Source organism: Sarcophilus harrisii, chromosome 4 (assembly GCF_902635505.1).
Source record: "Sarcophilus harrisii chromosome 4, mSarHar1.11, whole genome shotgun sequence".
Taxonomy (NCBI): domain Eukaryota; kingdom Metazoa; phylum Chordata; class Mammalia; order Dasyuromorphia; family Dasyuridae; genus Sarcophilus; species Sarcophilus harrisii.
This window is the reverse complement of record NC_045429.1, coordinates 93,542,704-93,562,491: the sequence shown is the minus strand read 5'-3', so window position 1 is coordinate 93,562,491 and position 19,788 is coordinate 93,542,704. Positions and strand designations below refer to the sequence as shown.

General features: G+C 32.9%; 1 protein-coding gene across 11 annotated transcripts in view; it reads right to left on the bottom strand.

Moving 5' to 3' along the window:
• Window positions 1-19,788, bottom strand: part of CAMSAP2 (calmodulin regulated spectrin associated protein family member 2) — a 141,983-nt gene that overhangs the window by 101,036 nt on the left and 21,159 nt on the right. For 10 of the 11 annotated variants that reach the window (XR_004229318.1, XR_004229320.1, XR_004229319.1 and 7 more), the window contains exon 2: window positions 9,646-9,905. Coding sequence is in view for 7 of the 11 variants with exons in the window: in XM_031937101.1 (XP_031792961.1) it covers window positions 9,646-9,905 (260 nt within the window). In the remaining 4 variants the exon portion in view is untranslated. Of the gene's footprint in view, window positions 1-9,513; window positions 9,521-9,645; window positions 9,906-19,788 lie in introns of those variants that run through there. The other variant, XM_031937108.1, reaches the window with a different exon arrangement.

Genomic DNA, 19,788 nt, shown 5'->3' with positions numbered 1-19,788 from the left:
AGGCTTGGAGAGAATTACATGAACTGATGCCAAGTGAAATGAGCAGAACCAAGAGATCATTATATACGTCAACAATGATACTGTATGAAAATGTAATCTGATGGAAGTGGATTTCTTTGACAAAGAGACCTAATTCAGTTTCAATTGATCAATGATGGACAGAAGCAGCTACACCCAAAGAAAAAACACTGGGAAATGAATGTAAACTGTTTTTGCATTTTTGTTTTTCTTCCCGGGTTATTTTTACCTTCTGAATCCAATTCTCCCTGTGCAACAAGAAAACTGTTTGGATCTGCACACATACATTGTATCTAGGATATACTAGGACATATTCAACATATATAGGACTGCTTGCCATCTAGGGGAGGGGGTGGAGGGGGAGGGAAAAATCGGAACAGAAGTGAGTGCAAGGAATAATGTAAAAAAATTACCCTGGCACAGATTCTGTCAATAAAAAGTTACTATAATAAAAAATAAAATAAAATATGCTTAAATAAAAAAAAGAAAAAAATATTATATGGATCAAATGTAAAAAAAAAAAAAAAAGAATTCTGGCAATAATTGTAAGACATGGGCAACACTGGTACAGATCTGACCATCATGGTATGTCCACATCAAAGAAGGTATTGCATGCTATTAAGCAAAGCTGAACTGAAGTAGCTCAAAAGAAATTTAGAAAATCCAACTCAAATGTTCACAGGGACTATTTGTGTCCAAACTATGGTAGAACATTCTGAACTCACATTGGTCTGATCAACCACAGTCAGAAAAACTAACTCAACCCTTACATGGTGATGTCATTTTGACCCTCTTCAAGAATGAAAAACAACCACCAACCAATCAACTTAGACCTCTCTAAAACTAAATATTTCTCTTATACCTTTGACACACAACATGGTGTTAGAGAGTACATGATTTGAAGAAACTAGGACTTAAGTTCACATCAAATGTACCCAGGTCGAGGAAATCCAGAGATGTCACCTCATAGAATCTTCCAAATATGAATTATTCTATACAATACTTCAAAACACATAGAGATCAATGACCTCTTTGTGCATTCTCCTTCAACTTGTGCATGTTCTCCCCAAAAAGATCTACGCAATGTGCTAATGACTTTCCTCTAGATTTCTGGACACAGCAAGTATATAAAAGAAGAAAATAGGCTTTTCCACTGGTTATCCTTGCTCTTACCATTTGATGACATCTTTTACATCACTTCAATCATACAATTCTTCATTGGTGGCTTGTCAGGCCCACTGCCTCTCTGTTGTTTTTTGGCTAACTACTTTAATTCTTTGGAGACTGTGGTATTACATGTTTCACATATGTAGTATTAGGTTAATAATATTATTGTCAGAGCAGTAATGAACTGAACCAGCTACGCCCAGTGAAAGAACTCTGGGAGATGACTAAAAACCATTACATTGAATTCCCAATCCCTATATTTTTTCCCACCTGCATTTTGGATTTCCTTCACAGGCTAATTGTACAATATTTCAGAGTCCAATTCTTTTTGTACAGCAAAATAACAGTTTGGTCATATATACTTATTGTGTATCTAATTTATATTTTAATATATTTAACATCTACTGGTCATCCTGCCATCTGGGGGAGGAGGTGGGGGTAAAGAGGGGAAAAATTGGAACAAGAGGTTTGGCAATTGTCAATGCTGTAAAGTTACCCATACATATAACCTGTAAATAAAAGGCTATTAAATAAAAAATAATAATAATAATAATAAAAGAATATTATTATCATAAAGGCTTTTTTTTCCTGAGAAAAGCTTGGGACCATTAAAACATACCACAATTACAAAAGAATGATTCTTAAATATGAATAAGATTTAGTCTATAGATCATTCAAGAAAACTTTATAGCTTTTACTTAATCACTGTTCTATCATCAAAACTGATACCAACTATGTAACTTTCTGTAAACGTAAAGACAGTTGAAAATACAATGTACCAACAATAGCTCTAGCTGCAATGAATGTTTGCTGTGCAGTAAACTCTAACTCCAAAGTAGATGTGCTGAATCCAATTTACTTATTTCAAAATATTTTTTCCCTTAGGAAATATGGTTACCAGAAACAAAGGAATGGGATGTAACAGTCTTAGATTCATGTCCTAGCCCTATCAGTAAATGGGCAAATCACTTATCTCCAACTACCCTTAGGACAAATAAATAAGTTATCTGTCTCTGCAATTTGTAATCTAAGAGAACTAACCAGAATACTTTCATTAGCATTTCTTATTCTACAGGTACATTCTGCTATATCTCTGTATCCCCCATATATATATTTGTATGTATATGAGAGGTTTGGTTAAAGATCCCTTCTAGATCTAAAATTCTGTGACTCTATGATAATAATATCAAGTTTTACTTATCTAACACAATACATTATCAAGTGCAGCACACAATCTTCCCCCAAATAAAAAAGCAATCATAAAATCTTATATGAAACATTTTTCCCTACCACAATTATTTATATGAGAATCTATATTTTTGTTATTGTTCAGTCATTTTTCAATAACATCTGACTCTCTGTGACTCCAATTTGGAGTTTTCTTGGCAAAGATATTGGAGTGATGTGCCCATTTCCTTTTCCAGCTCATTTTACACATAAGCAAAAGGAGGCAAACAGCATGAAGTGACTTCTCAAATATTTTCTGGAATAACAAATCTGAAAGAAAAAAAATACTAAAGAATATACTTTAAAAATCTTAAAGATCTTTAAAAAGTTATGATGGAAAGTATATTCTTCAAAGTAGTTTCTCAAAACATAGTAGGATCATTTAAAAAGATTTAGTCTGAAGTGGGAAAATCAGATTTTGACAAACCATTTTAGTATCTTTGTCAAGAAAATCCCAAATGGGATCTGAAAAAAGACAAAACCATTTTTGCAAGCAGACATTTTTTCATTCTTTACACTTGTATCCTCAGTGCAAGTACGGTGTTGTTTGGGACACATAACATAGTGCTTAATAAATATCAATTGACTGATTACCATGGTAGTCCAGAAGAGACAGTAACTACCTGAAATAGGACTGTGACTATATGGGTAGAGAAAAAGAAAAGGACATAAGAGGTGTCATTGTAAAAGTGCCAATGATTTGGCAGCTCATTAACTCACTAAACAAGGGGATAGAGGAAAGAGGAAAAGAGGGTCCAAGACTCCAAGTATATGAACAGGGATAACCAAATAAACAGTAGTTGCCACAGTTCTTAAAATGATACCTAAAATATGACATTATTATAGATATATCACATATAACTATAACATGCCAGATAATGAAAGGCTTTGAATTTCCAACTGAAGAGTCCCTCTACTAATAGATGGCTGATGGTCTTTTTCAAAAAAGGGATTTTTAAAAATTGATCTTTTATTTTTATATATCCTAGATTTCCTTCTGTATCTCCCACTTTTTCCTAGCAGAAGGAAAGAAGAAGGGAGGGAAGGAAGGAAGGAGTAAAGGAAAACTGATCAATCCACTGAAAAACAAAGTAATATTATAAGTAATGTTCTACATCCATGGACTCTTTATCCCCACCCCAAACACTTGTTCAAAGGAATAGAGGGGGAAGTATTTTCTTATATTTCTTTTGTGAGGCAAAGTTTGTTCTCTGAAACTTTACAACATTCATTTTTTTATTGTTTTGTAATCTGCCAACAAATATTTATTAAGCTCCTACTACATTACATGGACTATGCTCATGCTGAGATACAGAAAAACAAAACAGTACTTGTTCTCAAGGTGTTTACAAGTCTAATTGGGGGAGACAAGATGCAAACAATTATATATAAAGATAAACAGCATAAATTGGAGATATTCGGGGGAGCAGAAAAGAATTCTTATAAAAGGCAGGATTTCAGCTGAGACTGAAGAAAACAAGGAAAGACAAGCTACAGGATAGGGAAGGAAAGAATTCCATGCATAGAAGACAGCCAGTGAAAATGTCCAGAACTGGATTGTCAGTTTCAAGGAAGAGCAAGAAAATCAGGGTCTCTGAATAACATAGTATATGGGAGAGAGTAAAGTATAAGAAGCTTGGAAATGGAGGAAAGACCAGGTTAGGACGAACTTTCAATGCCAAATGAAAGATTTCTTATTTGATCATGGAGGTGATAAAAATCCCCTAGAATTTACTGAATAGAATAACTTCATGGTCAGATCTGTACTTTTTTTTTTTTTTTTGGGGGGGGGGCGCTCTGCTTACTTCACTTTGGCTTCGTTTATCTGATTCTTTCCATGCTTGTTTGTTGTTTCTTACATCAAGATAATATTCTATTAAATTCACATAGCACAATTTTTTTTAGCCATTCTCCAACTGACAGACACACTTGATAGATAGCAGAATTTTTTTTTTCTTAGCAAGAGAAGATCTTAGTCAGGACTATTTTACAGACACAGAGAATGGACTGGGGGAATATGGAAATTGGAAAACCAGTTTGGAAGCTCTCAAGATCTACTGGTAGGGTGAATGGAACAAAAGATGGATTAGTTTAATCAATAGGTCCTAAGGACAAAATGGGCCAACAAAAAGGTGTGACTAAAAACAATTACAAAATGAATGAGAAAAAGGTGATACTGATTTTTTTTTAAAAATGAAATTAGAAATAGATGTTTCTTCTGCATATTCTCTCCCACCTTCATTTTCCCCACATTTTTTTATATAGAGAAAAATCAGTTTTGCAAATAAAGATTTCTTCATTAATATCATTAATACATTATCTTACTTGGAGGAACATGCTTTCTCTTATCCAAGAGAAACTTAGAAACTTTTAACATCTTCCAACCAGCATAGGGAAGAAAGGTATTTGGGAGGAGAGAAGAGTTTTGGATAGGGGGAAGGAAAAAAAGACCTTTTCAGGCAGTTTATTCTAAAAGAGAATTACATTACTGAATTATCAATAAGCTATCCCAGAATGTTAAATATATGTATTATGGTTCTCAATTTTATTTTTTTAAAATAACATAAAAAAAGACATTTTCAGAATGGTAATTTTAAAAAGTTTTTTTTTTTTTTTATATTAAAGCACAATGAAATTAGCATAGGTTTCCTTTCAAAGAATTTCATATGCTTAAGAAAAAAGATAGGTAAAATGAAAATTATGACCAAAAATTTATGGTACTAATTCAATTCGATAGCCATAAAGAAAACTAATAAGGTATTTGATTAGGATATCATTAATGAAGACACTCTTCTTACAATCTTCCCCCACAACCTGTCTATGCCTTTTCAATCTATATGTTTTTTTTATCCATGTCTTTAGCCAAATTTTCCCCAAAAAAGGCCCAGGAGATTTTATTCTTGTACCAAAGAGGCATTTATACTATCTATTCCATTCTCTCCCTCAATCTTAATATATGCCTACCCTGCATACATTTTTAATGATAATTTTTACATAACATCTCATATATAAATCTTCATCAGTAATGTGCTACATTTACACTTACTTACATCATGGTACACTTAACATTTTCCTTAAGTTCACCTTCAACTTTTACTCTTCGTAATTATAGTGTTTTCTAGAAGTATTATTCCTTGGAGATTTTTGCATAATAATGAAACCTTTTCTTAGTACCTGATTAATTCAGTTTGATCCAAGTACAGACATTCTAATACCAAGTTTTCCTTGAAAACAATATTGAAAAAAGTAAGATCCTAGTAAATATAAAAGGAATTTTCGTGGTTCAAGTAATATCTCTGTATCAACTGCTACGATAGTTTCCAAAGTATTAATAAAAATGCTAAGAAGTTTTATCTTTCCCTCAATCCTTGAACAGGTTTTTTCTGCCTAAAACAACTAAAAACTAGTTTTAGCAAGGCTGGACTTCATGCAATTGCCAAATCTTTTCTCCTTAGAGAACTAAGGGGATTGGGATAGTAATTGGTTAACTGTGAGAATTAAGTGGGCCCACATCTTGGAACTAACAGTTTCTTTTCAACTATGGATCTAGCCTAAATTCTGTCCTATGAGAAGTTTCAATTGTAGAAATTGGGAAAAAACCTTATTGCAGTATTTGAACCTACCCCTTGTGAGGATGGGAAATTGGATCACCTCTTTCTATTGCTTAGAGACCCTTCAGCAAGGATCCAGGTTATGCTGAAACCCAGTCAGCCAATGATTGAAGCATGGAGTTTTCTCACAATTACACATCTCAAGCAATCCAGTATGGTTTTCTTGAAAACTGGTCTGGTCTAATCAATTATTCTGATCAGTTCCTTTGATTGTTTTCAAAACTCTTGGGAGAAATAGTATACCTCTTTTCCTGAATTCAGGTAAGTCTACCTTTTTACTCTCCCCCTCCCAACTTAGAAAATTTCTAATTTTTCATCCAAATAGAAATCAACCTAATATTGTATTTCTTATAATTTAGCTTCCAACTTTATCATTCCACCACACATACTCTCTCCAAAGTTACCAACAATCTCTTAACTGACATATCCAATGGCCTTTTTTCAATTCTCATTATTCTTGACTACTCTGAAGACTCAAACTATTGATCACCCTCTGGTTTTTGAAAACTTCCTCTCTCTAGGTTTATGGAACACCCTTCACTGAAGGTTCTCCTCCTACCCATCAGATCTCTATCTCTTTTGCTGGATCCTCTTCCAGACCACCTCTCTGTAGTAGGCCCTTAAGAGTTTTTCTCCCGGTTCCTCTCCTCTTCTTCTCCTCTCCTCCATACTAGTTTCACCTGTGGATCTCATTAGTTCTCTTATCTGATCCTAATCTATTTCCTCCAATTTCACATCTCTAACTGCCTATTAGACATCTGGAACTGGATGTTCAACAAACACTTTAACCTCACACATACTCTGAACTCATGATCTTTCCCCTCACACCTTCCCTAGCACTCTACAGTAATGCGGAAGTTAGCTCTCTTAACTTTCAGATTACTGTAGAGTACAACACCATTCTCTTAGTTCCCTGACCTGATCCCATCACCCCTGCCCTTCTTAGTCAACAAACTCCAGTGATTTATTACTGCCTCCAGGACCAAATGCAAACTTAGCCCCTTCTATCTTTCCAGCCTTCTTACCCCTTCCTCCTCAACATGCTGCCTCTCTTCAACCCAGGGACAATGACCTTCTGGCTGATCTACACACAAGACACAGCATCTCGTCTCTGGGAATTCTTTCAGGTTATCTCTCATGACCGGAATGCTCTCAATTCCTTTGCTCTGACTACTGATCTCCCTGGCTTCCCTTAGGTCCTAACTAAAATCTTACATTTTACAGGAACTCTTTCCTTAAACCCTCTTAATTCTAGTGCTTTCTCTTAGTAATTATTTTCTATTTATCTTGTACACAGCTTGCTTTGTATGCATTTATTTATATGTTGTCTCTCCCAATAGACTCTAAGCTCCTAGAGAGACCTTCTTTTGTCTCTTTCTCTATTGTCAGTGTTTAGCATAGTGTTTGGAACATAGTAAGCTCTTAGTCTTCTAGACTTTCTGCAAAGAGACAAATAATTCTTTTAGTCTTTTAAAATTATAAAGCATTCTAAGAATGTTTAAAGAAGGGAAAGACATTGGTCAAGCCAATGAAAACTTTGGGGGTTTTTTTGGTTTGTTTGTTTTTTTGCTGAGGCAACTGAGGTTAAGTAACTTGTCCAGGGTCACACAGCCAGGAAGTGTTAAGTGACTGGAGGCAGATTTGAATTCAGGTCCTCCTGACTTCAGGACTGGTGCTTTATATATTACACCAACTAACTGCCCCACACCAACTAGATGTCCCCAATGAAAACTTTAAAAAGCAGAGGGCTGTATTAGAATTCAAAAAAAATCTTACTAATCATGTGATCCAACTTCTAGCCAATGCTTAAATTCCTGCTATAAGCATTATAGCAAAAGATCCCAACAAATCAATTAGTCCAACAACCGCTCATTTTATAGGTGATGAATCTAAATCTAGGAGAGATTGAAGTGCCCTGTCAGAGGTAGGACATTACCCCAAGCCTTCCTGACTGCCCATTCTACTTTTCCTCAAGATCTCCAATATTAGCATTCATATATTTCATTATCAATATTATTCAATACAAATCTCTCTGGGAGATTCCTCAATGGGAAGGTAAAATAGTATGAAAAAGTAATGATTATTCATAAGTTTATTTGTCATCAAAACCAGCAAAGGAATGCATAGTTATTTTCCATTATGTTAAGTTTAAACTTTCCTAGTTTTCCTTAATTCCATTCTGGTTCCATAACACCTTTAAAATCACTTAATCATTTTTTTAAGTCCAAGCACCTTTTGGAATATTCAATCTTTCTTACTTATTATTTGATATTTTTCAAGAGACTAGATCTGCTATTTCCTTCATGTAGGAAACTCTTGGTAAGGTACCTTTCCATCCGTAAGTAGGACTATAAATAATTAGTAATAAGTAATACTATAAATAATTAAAATTATTTTTATGAATTATTTGTATTCTCCTTTAGATTGTTCTGATCAAAGAGTATCACTTTTTTAAATTCCATATTTACAGACATTTCTAAATATTAAATAATATTATTTCTAAATATTAAATAATATCTCACTGCTCTATCATCGAAATTATACTTCACTTTCCAGTCTTTGGAAAGTCTATCAGTCAATATTCAGGATCACAAAATATGCATTAGAGATAGGTTGTGAGCCCATTTCTTATACTCTGGGGGGAGGAGTACTTTTGTTCTTTTTCTCTATCTAATTTTTATATATATATATATATATATATTTGTATTTATAATCAAGACTACAGGTAATTAATTGAGTTAATTCTAATATATTTAGACTGGACAAGCAACTTCTAAGTTATTGTTATCCATACTTCTTTTGCTGTTTTTTTTTTTTTTACAAAGTATTTACTTGTATTTTCCTTTAGGCTTGGTTTAATAAAAGAATATCATTTTTTTAAAAAAATCCTTTATGTAGACATGCCTACATATAAAATAATATTTGACCATTCTATGAAACCATTTTGTCTTATTTCTTAATTACTTCCAAAATTTTCTTGATTTTTAATTTTAATGAAATAGTATAGGATTCTGATATCTTTGGGGAAAAAATCTTTGGTAATTCCTTTATCTTTTCCTGAGTAATAATTTACAACATAGAATACCCTCATTATAACATAACAATTAAAAATATATTATGTTATATGTAAATATAGGTACACAAAATGTATAGAAACTGATACTAAATTTATCATTTAGATAAGTAACTAATACTGTAAAAGAGTCTTACATCTTTCTTTCATGACAAACTTATGTACATATTCTCATGCAACTATAAAGACTCCCTCCCAATCCTCCTGTATCCAAGAAAAAAGGCTGGAAAAAGACTTTTAAATTGGTATGGTTTTACTCAGTTTTAAGCTATAACTGTTTATAGTTTAGTAATTGGGAACAAGCCTCCCAAAAGATGTTATCAATATTATCTCTTCACTTATAAGGAGAATATGGAATGATTACAAAAATGAGAAAAACCTAAATCATTTTGAGAACACAAAGTTTTCAGGTCCTACCTTTTCCCTTTTAGACAAAAACGATCAATGTCCAATTTGACAAAAAAAAAAAAAAGTGATCATTAAATTTGTACTGTGTGTTGAAAAGAATACGTGTTAAATAAATGTAATCACACCATTTAAAACACTCACCATTTGTATAGGTTTTTTGTGTAGATCTCGCTCTGTTACCAATTTCTCTTGGTCGGTAACATAGAGGCCCTTCTGTGCTAAAGCCTGGATTACAGCATCATGGCCCAAAAGTGGTTTTGCAGCATCACTCTTGAGAATAAGACTCCCAGCACGACAATAAAGTTCTGCTGATAGTAGCAAATTCACAACAGGTGGCTTGATGTGCTCTTGGTCATATTGATCTGTGTAAAATGGCTCTCGAAGTTCCTCTGGCACATTTTCTAAAGAAAACAAAGAACTCTGCTTAATAAATTTTAATGACATAATACAAAATTGTATGCTTGCTAATACAATTAATTATAAATTATAAACAAAGTACAAAGAATCCCATATCTAAAAGACAAGAAGAGCTGCTGCCATTAATTCCCAAAGTTGATTCCCCCAAAGTATCATTTTGGTTTTTTTTCTTCAACCAATGCTAACCTTGACTGGAACCTGATTTGGGTCAGAGTTCAGCAAAACAAGAAAAGCTTTCTCAGAGTATTTCTTATACAGCATTCCCTTGAATATGTGATTATCACTATAATTATTACATACTAGATATTTGATAGTACATTATACAGTATTCATACAATAATAGAATCAAACTCTAAAAGGTGTTCTCAAATGTGAAATTTGACAAATTCAGGAATGAGAAATATACTAAATACTATGAAGCAAATATGTTGACTTCAACTCAATCAAACATTTAGTATATAATGTGTTGGAAGTAGTAGGTGGCACAGTAGACAGAGAACTGGGCCTGGAGGTAGGAGGACATGAGCAAAAGTAGTCTCTTGATACTTACTAGGCTATTTGTCTTTGGGTAAGTCACTTAACCCCGTTTGCCTCAGTTCCTCACCTACAAAATGAGCTGGTGAAGGAAATGGCAAATCACTCTAACCTTTGCTAAGAAAATTTCCAAAAGGAATCACAAAGAACAGGAAACAACTCAAAACAAGTAAATAACAATCTATTGTGTCAACAGAACTGTGCAAGGTGTTGGGAAGTGATACAAAGTTTAAACACATAAGACACCAAATTTATAGTTAGAGACAAAGGTAAGAAAAAACTTAGATGAGTATAATACAAAGTAATACATAAAAATTAAGCGTCAGAGAGCAACAAATAAGTACCATATGAGGTCTGAGGACACTGACATATAATTAAGGTCAGTTTAATGGAAACGTGAGTTGGGCTATAAAAGAATGGTTAGGAAGTTATTAACAAAGGGAAAAGGTAGAAACTGAAAACTTTCAGTGTTTCTAAAATCCAGGTCAAAAATTTACTGATGTGCTTTTAATCAGAGTTTTGCAAATTACCAATTTGAATTTGTCTAAGGAACTACAATGTCTTGTCCATGGTTTGAAGATGACTACTGCTGTACTCATTTAACGTGTCACAACTGGGAAGTTCTGCAGGTACAAAGTGAAAGAACTGTAGCACCCCTTTGGTCTGAGATTTCTCCCTAATTATTTCACTGCAGGCTTCATTCTCAATTATTAATAGCTAAGAGTGAGACTGTTACTCAGCTCCTGGGGCAGAGCTACATACTTGCTTTCACTTCTGAGTTTTTTCCTCTTTCAATACACAGCCTAAGATGGATTTAGTATTTCTGCATTTCTACATTTGTCTGTGATTTTTTTTAATATCCTAATATGTGGCCAGTTTTTATGAAGATGCTGTGCACAGCTGAGAATGTTTATTTTTTCTATTACCATTTAGTAATCTTCAGATGACTATCATATCTAATTTTCCTAAAATTCTATTCAACTCCATAACTTCTTTCTTATCTAATTTTATGGAAGATTTATCCAAGTTTGAGGAGAGTAAATTGAGATCTGCTACTATTATAATAGATGTCTAATGATTCACAGGACTGGTACAAAGTCAAGTAAGCAAAACAAGGAAAACAATGCACACATAAAGAGATCAACAATGCAAAAGGAAACAAGAAAAAAGAAGCCAAGTATCATGAAACTAATATAACCAAACAGCCCCAAAGAAGAGATATAAAAATGCAGTCTTCTATACAAAGGAAGGGTATAGATGACAACATGGTTTAACTTAACACATCAGTTTTTTTAAATTGTTAAAGAACTCTGAGAAACAGCGCGACCTAGCTTAATGGTTCACGAACTCTGTGGGCATGTGTAAAGATTGTACAAGGAATAAATAGTGGCTTAAGTCGAGTGTTAAATATATTTTTTCTCTTTGATGACAAGCATGTAAATGTTTGGAACATTATATTTTTATGTATTTTCTATATTTCATATAGACCATTTTTATGTAATATACATGTATCATGTATATTACATAAATCACTTTTTATGCAACTCAAAACTATTAGGATCAGGTTTATAATGATTTTGGTGTTCATGTAGAGTGATTACATATTGTAATCACTCTACATGAATACCAAAATCAGTTGTAATCACTCTATGAACACCAAAATCATTATATCATGTCTGATTAAGCTCAGTGTTCATGCAGTTTCTCAATTCATCATCAAATTGTTTCCAAAGTACCATAAATGCCATGTTTGAGTATAAATCAATTTGTAAAAAGAGATGCTCAGTTGCCTAACCACAGCAACAGGATTTTTCTATTAGCCAATAAAAGTATACCATCTGTTTTATAATCATGTGATCAAACTTGTGAATATGCATGTTTTCACAATTTGCTGTTAGAAGAAAAGGCTGGCCTCAAGCAATTTTTGGTTCAAATCTCATCTACATAATGGCTGTAATTTACTACTTCACTTAGTTATCAATGTTCTAGATAACTCTTTAAAACACTAACCAGCACTGGCAGAGAAGTTTTCTAATCTGGAAGTCCCCAAAACTCAAAAAAAAAAAAAAAAAAAAAAAAAAGTCTAGTCTAGTTTATAATCTTATATTATCTCTATGATACTCATAGAATCATAAAAAGGCAAAATCATGTAACTTAGAATTATTCTCATTGGGACTGAGCAGAACTGGTTATGGAAGATTAAAAATATGGAAGATATGGACTGTTTTCTGATTAAATAGAATAAAAGTTTACTTATTTTGATTCAATGTATTTGTACTTGGTAATTCGGATTTTCAATTATTTATTGAAGAAAAAATTAATAATGTAATATAGAATGGGATTCTTCTTATTGGCTTACAATATACATACATGTATTTTAAACTATTCAATTTTTATTTCAGACTGTATTCTTTCTTTTTTACTGTCAGACCTTAACCTTTTAATAAAAATAATGACAACAGCCAGTATTTTACACAGTACTTTTAAGATTTACAATGTACCTTATAAATACCTCAACTTTTCCTCACAAACAATCTGGAAGGTACATAATATTATTATTCTCATTGTTAAAACTGGGGGGAAAAAAACAGAGGTTAAGTAAACTTGCCCAGGGTCACTCACTAAGCAAGTAAATATCTACTGTTGAATTTGAACTCAAAACTTGAATCTAGATACAGTGCCCTTATCCACTGAGCTACCTACCTGCCTTATAGATGAGGAAATTGAGATCCAAGAAATGGAAGTGATTTATATAAGAATAATTAAACAAAAAAAGAATTTCAACATAAAAATCTATTATACAGTGGGCTCTAAGATGCTTGAGACCAAAAACCTAGAAAAGGAGAATGAATACAAAATATCAAGGCAAAATTTCAAAGGAAAATATCGCTTGGATACAACTATGATTCCTGGAAAATATGAAGTAAGAAAAAGAAATATTTTAAAATGTGATTCATAAATGAATCAGGCCATCAATAAACTTTTATAACTGCTTAATATGAGACATGCTAACTTCCAGGAATATAAAAAGAGGCAAAAGACAGCCCCTGCCCTCCTGGAAACAGGAAATAATTAAAAAGAAAATACTAGAATTAAGAAGAGATGGGAAAAGTTTCCTATAGAAGTTGAATTTTAGTTGTAACTCAAAGGAAATCAGTAAAATCAGAAGTCAGAGAAGAGGAAAATGAGCATTTCAGGCATGTAATAAAATGAAGAGTGTCAGAGAAAAAAATTTATAAAAGATATGAAAGCTATGCTATGAATGACTTTGCTATTCTCAGCAATACAATGAACTAAGACTGGTCTGAGGGACTTATGGAAGAAAATACTATCCATACCCAAAGAAAGAACTGATTGTGTCTGAAGACAGATTAAAGCATACTTAAAAAACAAAACAAAACAAAAAAACACTTTTTCCTGTTGTTTGTTTGTTTGTTTGTTTGTTTTTGGGGGGGGGAAATCTCTTTCCTTTCAACACTTTTATGGAAATGTTTAGCATAAACATCACATGTGCTTTTCTTAATGGGGGGGTTTGGGGAGGGAGAAGGGAGAGAATCTAGAACTCAAAGTTTTAAAAACAAATATTTTAAAATTTTGTTTTAAGTGTTAACTGGGAAAAACAAAATACTAAAAGAAAAAAATAAATAAATGAAAGCCAAGAAGAAAGAATTGGAAAGGAAAGTAAAAATTGGAACGGAAAGCTTGCAAAAGAAGTACAAAATTTTCCCCAAGCAATGAATTCCCTAAAAGCTAAAATAGACCAAAAGTACTAAATCAATGAAATTATAAGAAATATTTTTTAAAAGACTGAAAAAAAAAATAGAAGAAAATGTAATGCAGGTAAATAGCAAAGAATGACCAAAAAAAGGGGACTAGATTAATATATTTTAAGAACATAAATGAAAACTGCCCAGATCTCTCAGAATTGGGCAAAGGTCAAATGGGCTCTACAAGGACCCTACTGAAAAACGCTCCAAAATGAAAATTTCCCAAAATACTATAATTAAAATGCTGCAAACAGGCAGAAAAAATCCAAGTGCTAAGAAGCCACAGTCCTGATCACAGAAGATTCAACAGCCATTACAATAAAAAAGTAGAGTTTGGAATTTAAATTCAAAATGGGAAAGCATATTAGCTTATAGCAGGAACAATAGTAGCAGCAGCAACTAGCATTTATGTAATGTTCAAATTTGTGAAATGCTTTAAAATCTCTCTTATTTTTTCAGATGAGGACTCTGAAGCAAAGAAGATTTAAGTGATTTGACAGAATAACCCAGATACTAAGTATCTAAAGTTGTATTTGAATTCAAGCCCTTATGGATTCCAATTTCAGTGTATGATTCACTATACCATACACTTTTTTTTTTTTAATTTAATAGCCTTTTATTTACAGGATATATGCATGGGTAACTTTACAGCATTAACAATTGCCAAACCTCTTGTTCCAATTTTTCACCTCTTACCCCCCCCAGCCCCTCCCCTAGATGGCAGGATGACCAGTAGATGTTAAATACATTAAAATATAAATTAGATACACAATAAGTATACATGACCAAAACGTTATTTTGCTGTACAAAAAGAATCAGACTTTGAAATATTGTACAATTAGCTTGTGAAGGAAATCAAAAATGTGGGTGGGCATAAATATAGGGATTGGGAATTCAATGTAATGGTTTTTAGTCATCTCCCAGAGTTTTTTCTCTGAGCATAGCTGGTTCAGTTCATTACTGCTCCATTAGAAATGATTTGGTTGATCTCGTTGCTGAGGATGGCCAGGTCCATCAAAACTGGTCATCATATAATATTGTTGTTGAAGTATATAATGATCTCCTGGTCCTGCTCATTTCACTCAGCATCAGTTCGTGTAAGTCTCTCCAGGCCTTTCTGAAATCATCCTGTTGTACATCATACACTTTCAATTAGAAATAACTTATGGCAAATCAAAGAATATCATACAAGAGAAAAATGGTTTTTAATCAAAAAAGAAGACTTTCAAATTTTTCTGATGAAAGACCAATGCTCCATAGAAACTTTGAAGTGCAAACACAGAAGAGAAATGTAAAAAAGTAAACAAGTGAAAATCATAAGATACTTAACAAAAGAATAAACTAATTGCATTCTAATATGGAGAGATACAAACATCCCTTAAGAATCTCAACATTAACCCTAAGACAAAAGTAATCCAAAAAAAATTTTTTTTAAATTGAAAAAAAGTAATTCTATATGACTTGATAATCTTAGAAGAATGGAAAGGGAAAAAAAGGATAGTAGGGATGAGGTTGGGAAGATAGACAAAGGAGAGGAAGAATAGAGAAAATTATCCCATGTCTTTGGGGTGTGCAATTAGCAGCTTGTGCAAACAAGAAGGAAGAAATAGAAGTGCCCATGAACCTCACTCTTATCAGAACTAGCTAAATGACAGAATACACACAGTCATAGAGCTGAAAACAAATATATTTCACTCAATCATGAAACTGGAGGAAAATGGGAGAAAAGAGAAGGAGTCATAAGGAAGATACATCAAAGGGAAAGGTTAGCTCTAAGCAAAACATATTCTAAGAACAGACAATTAATTATGTATACCAATTCTTTAAAACGGGGAAAAAAAATGAGAGATACCCATCAATTATATGACTAAAGTTATAGCATATAAATGTGAAAGAATAGAAAAAGGGATGGTTTTCAGAGATACCCAAGACTCGAATCAATGCAGCAAAGGGAAGTAAGAACCAAGAGAAGAAGTTATAACAATAATCTTATAAATAGTTCTAACTTCAAAACTCTGCTTAGTACAATGACCAAAGTTTTTAAAAGACTCTTGATGCTTTTCCATCTCCAGACAGATGATAGACTTAAGATTATGGAATTGGAGGAGGTATGGCATGAAGAGAGAATGGACAATGCAAAAATTTGTGTTGCTTGTCTGTAACAAGATCCTATTTTACTTTCTTTCTCAATGGAGAGGGGCAAAGAGAAGGAAAGAAGGAAAGGTGGACATTTGTTGAGTGAAAAAAAATTACAAAAAGATTCGAGCCAGCTTTAGTGGGAACTTCCTTAAGCAATAAAATATAGAACTAATGATCACTTTCTGACTCCTGCCAAGGCAAACAACTTCACAGATTATTTCAAAATCTAATCATTGAAAGACTAATGATCAAGATAGGTGCTATTTAGGTCCTGGAGCACAAGAAAAACTAGTCTAGTATATCTCTTGCAATTCTAGGAGTGGTGTTTCACTAACCTACTTCTCAGAGAATGAGTTTCTACTACTTACACCATAGACACAAATGAGAAAAGTAATTCCCATTGGCTTTCTTATTTAATTTTTAAAATAAACAAAAAATTCTTTGGTATTGTCCTGTTTAGTTTAATATGTCAGGTTTTTTTTTTTTTTTAAATTTTCAGGACATCTGCTGGAACCTTCATTTTCTCTCTCTAAAATATAGCAGCTAACAATTTCTTGATTTGCTTTAATGATAATTTCAAACTTTACAAAGAAATCCCAAGGGTGCAGTAAATTCTAGACTACAGAGTCAGAAAACAGGAGTTCAAAAACTTTCTCTACAAACCAACTACTTTTAGAAAAATGATTCTATTTCCAAAGGCCAAGTGATGTATTTTTAAGGAAATATTTTACATTTATTTTCTGGTCTAAAAAAACCAAATCTTACAAAGTAAGTTCTGATATTAAATTTGTCACTCTGTCTTGAGCAGCGCAAAAAAAAAAAAATTTTTTTTTTGACATATCAAAGAAAGCATAGTATAACAGAAAGAACACTGGACAGGAAAGTCAAGAAATATGACTTCACTTCTTCCACTAAGAAGTGTGAATAATTCAATTTATGTTTCTGTGCTCAGATTCCTCATACCTAAAAGGATTAGACTAAATCAGAAGTTCTTAATTTGTTTTGATGTTTTTATATCTGTACTTCAACATAATTGATTTCCCTTGTAATCCTTGTATTTTACACACTTAAAAACATTCCCCAAAAGGACTACCTGACTGTACATATTAACACATTTTTTAAGTTACAAAAAAAGTGAAATCCAGATCTAAAGCTGGAAGCAACTTAAGAAGCCATTTCATCCAATCCCATTTTACAAATCAATCAACTGAAGTTGAAGGAAGTTAAGTGATTTGCTCCAAGTAACAAAGATTGTATTAGAGTAACTTTTGACAGATTCTATAGTCTAGACCAGGGGTGGGGAACATTGGGCTTAGTGGCCAGTCCATATAAAATCCTCAAAATCATATTTGCTAAGACAACCGCAGACAATAATGAGCTAAAAAGGTACAAGAACCTCCCACTGCTTGAGTTCTCTCTAAATTGATAATTTTGCATGCCTCACAAATGATGTTTGAAATATCCAAATGGTCCTTGGCAGAAAAAAGGTTCCCCACCCCCTCCACCCCCATCTAGATTCTATACTGTATCTTTGGGATTCTTCTAACTTCTTCGGGTTGAAATGATTATCAAAACCAAGTGAGAAAGAAAGCATTCCAGGAGATGTCTACAAAACTATAATCTGACAAACATTAAATAATATCTTCTAATGTTTCTGTGATAAGCTTGTAATTATTCCCAAATTCATGAATTTTCTTTCTGGTCAGGTGTTCTATATATAATCTTGATGATAATGCTGCTTCTGTTTCAATCTCCACTCATCTCCATCAAAACATCCTCTCTAGAATGGTTCTTGGATTTTTTCATGGGAACATATCACATGAGCCTAACTTCTTAATATACAATGCTAGTCCCCTTTTCCTATCCTATTGCTTTTAAGTAAACTCTCCTACAGCCAACAATTATTTTGCTTCTCCTTTCCCTGTCAAAAGGAAAAAAATTCTAGAAAAGAAAAAAAAATCACAACCAAAGAGTTGATAACCAAAGATACAGAAGAAAAAATATCTAGGGGGTAGCTAGTTGGTATAGTGGATAGACCACCAGCTCTATCTAGTCAGAAGGACCCGAGTTCAAATCTGGCCTCAAACACAACACCTTCCTGGCTGTGTGACCCTGGAAAAGTCATCACTTAACCCCAATTACCTCAGCCACAAAAAAAATCTAGCTTTCTTAGATAAGATTAAATCAATGTACAGAAAGAACTGGAATATGTAAAGTTAAACCATTGTTGGTGATCTTTGAAAGAGAAACAGGAGAGGTACCATACAATTAGATGAGAGCTAATGTCCAAATTTTTTTTTTTTAATTTAATAGCCTTTTATTTACAGGATATATACATGGGTAACTTTACAGCATTAACAATTGCCAAACCTCTTGTTCCAATTTTTCACCTCTTACCCCCCCACCCCCTCCCCTAGATGGCAGGATGACCAGTAGATGTTAAATATATTAAAATATAACTTAGATACACAATAAGTATACATGTAATGTCCAAATTTTCAAAAAAGGAAGAATAAAATCTGCAAACTAAGTGGATGATTCTGACCACTGCAAAATTCTGGAAAATATGACTAAAGGGTTAGTGAACATATAGGAAAAAGATATAATGATTCAAAGAGTCAATATGGCTCCATCAAGAATAGATCTTGTCATAGGCAAGGCAGGACCTTATTTTGTTTGACTTTATGTATTTTTTTAAAGAGGTTTTCTTTTTCTTTTTTTCTTAAATGAGAGGAACAGGATGAGGATGATGCAGAAGGAAGAGAAGATAGATTTCTGTTGGTTGAAAAAATTAATTTAAAAAGATCATGTCAAACTCATTTCCTTTTTTTAAACAAAATTATTAGGAATATAAAGATTGTAATTCTAAATTTTAGCAAACCATTTTTTTCAGCTAATCTTCTGGAATAGATGACAGTAGGAGCAGATGGATTTGATTTCAAAAAATAGACATTAATGTTTTAATGTCTATTAAGCAGATCTCCAGAAGAGCTCCAAGAATCTGTATCCTTTACAATCAGTTATTTTGGATAAAGACAGACAACCTACTTATTAAATCTGCAGATAATCCCAAACTGAGAGAAAACAGCTAACATGCTGAATAAAAAGAATCAGGATTCAGAAATGTCTGGACATTATTAGATTAATGGACTAAATCAAATAAGATATATTCTAATAAGAAATGAAACAACCATTCAAAAAAAATTTACACTATGGAAGCATGGCTAGAAAGCAGCTCACCTAAAAAGGAGGTTTTAGTAGACTGCTACTTTTATAATCAGTGTGACATGGCAATCAAGAAAATGAATCTAATTTTAGGATACATTAAAAGTCAATGCCCAAAGACTAGGGAGCTACTCTTCCCTAGTCTAAACCTATCTAGAATATCATTCTTCAATTATACATATAACATTTTAAGAAGGTCACA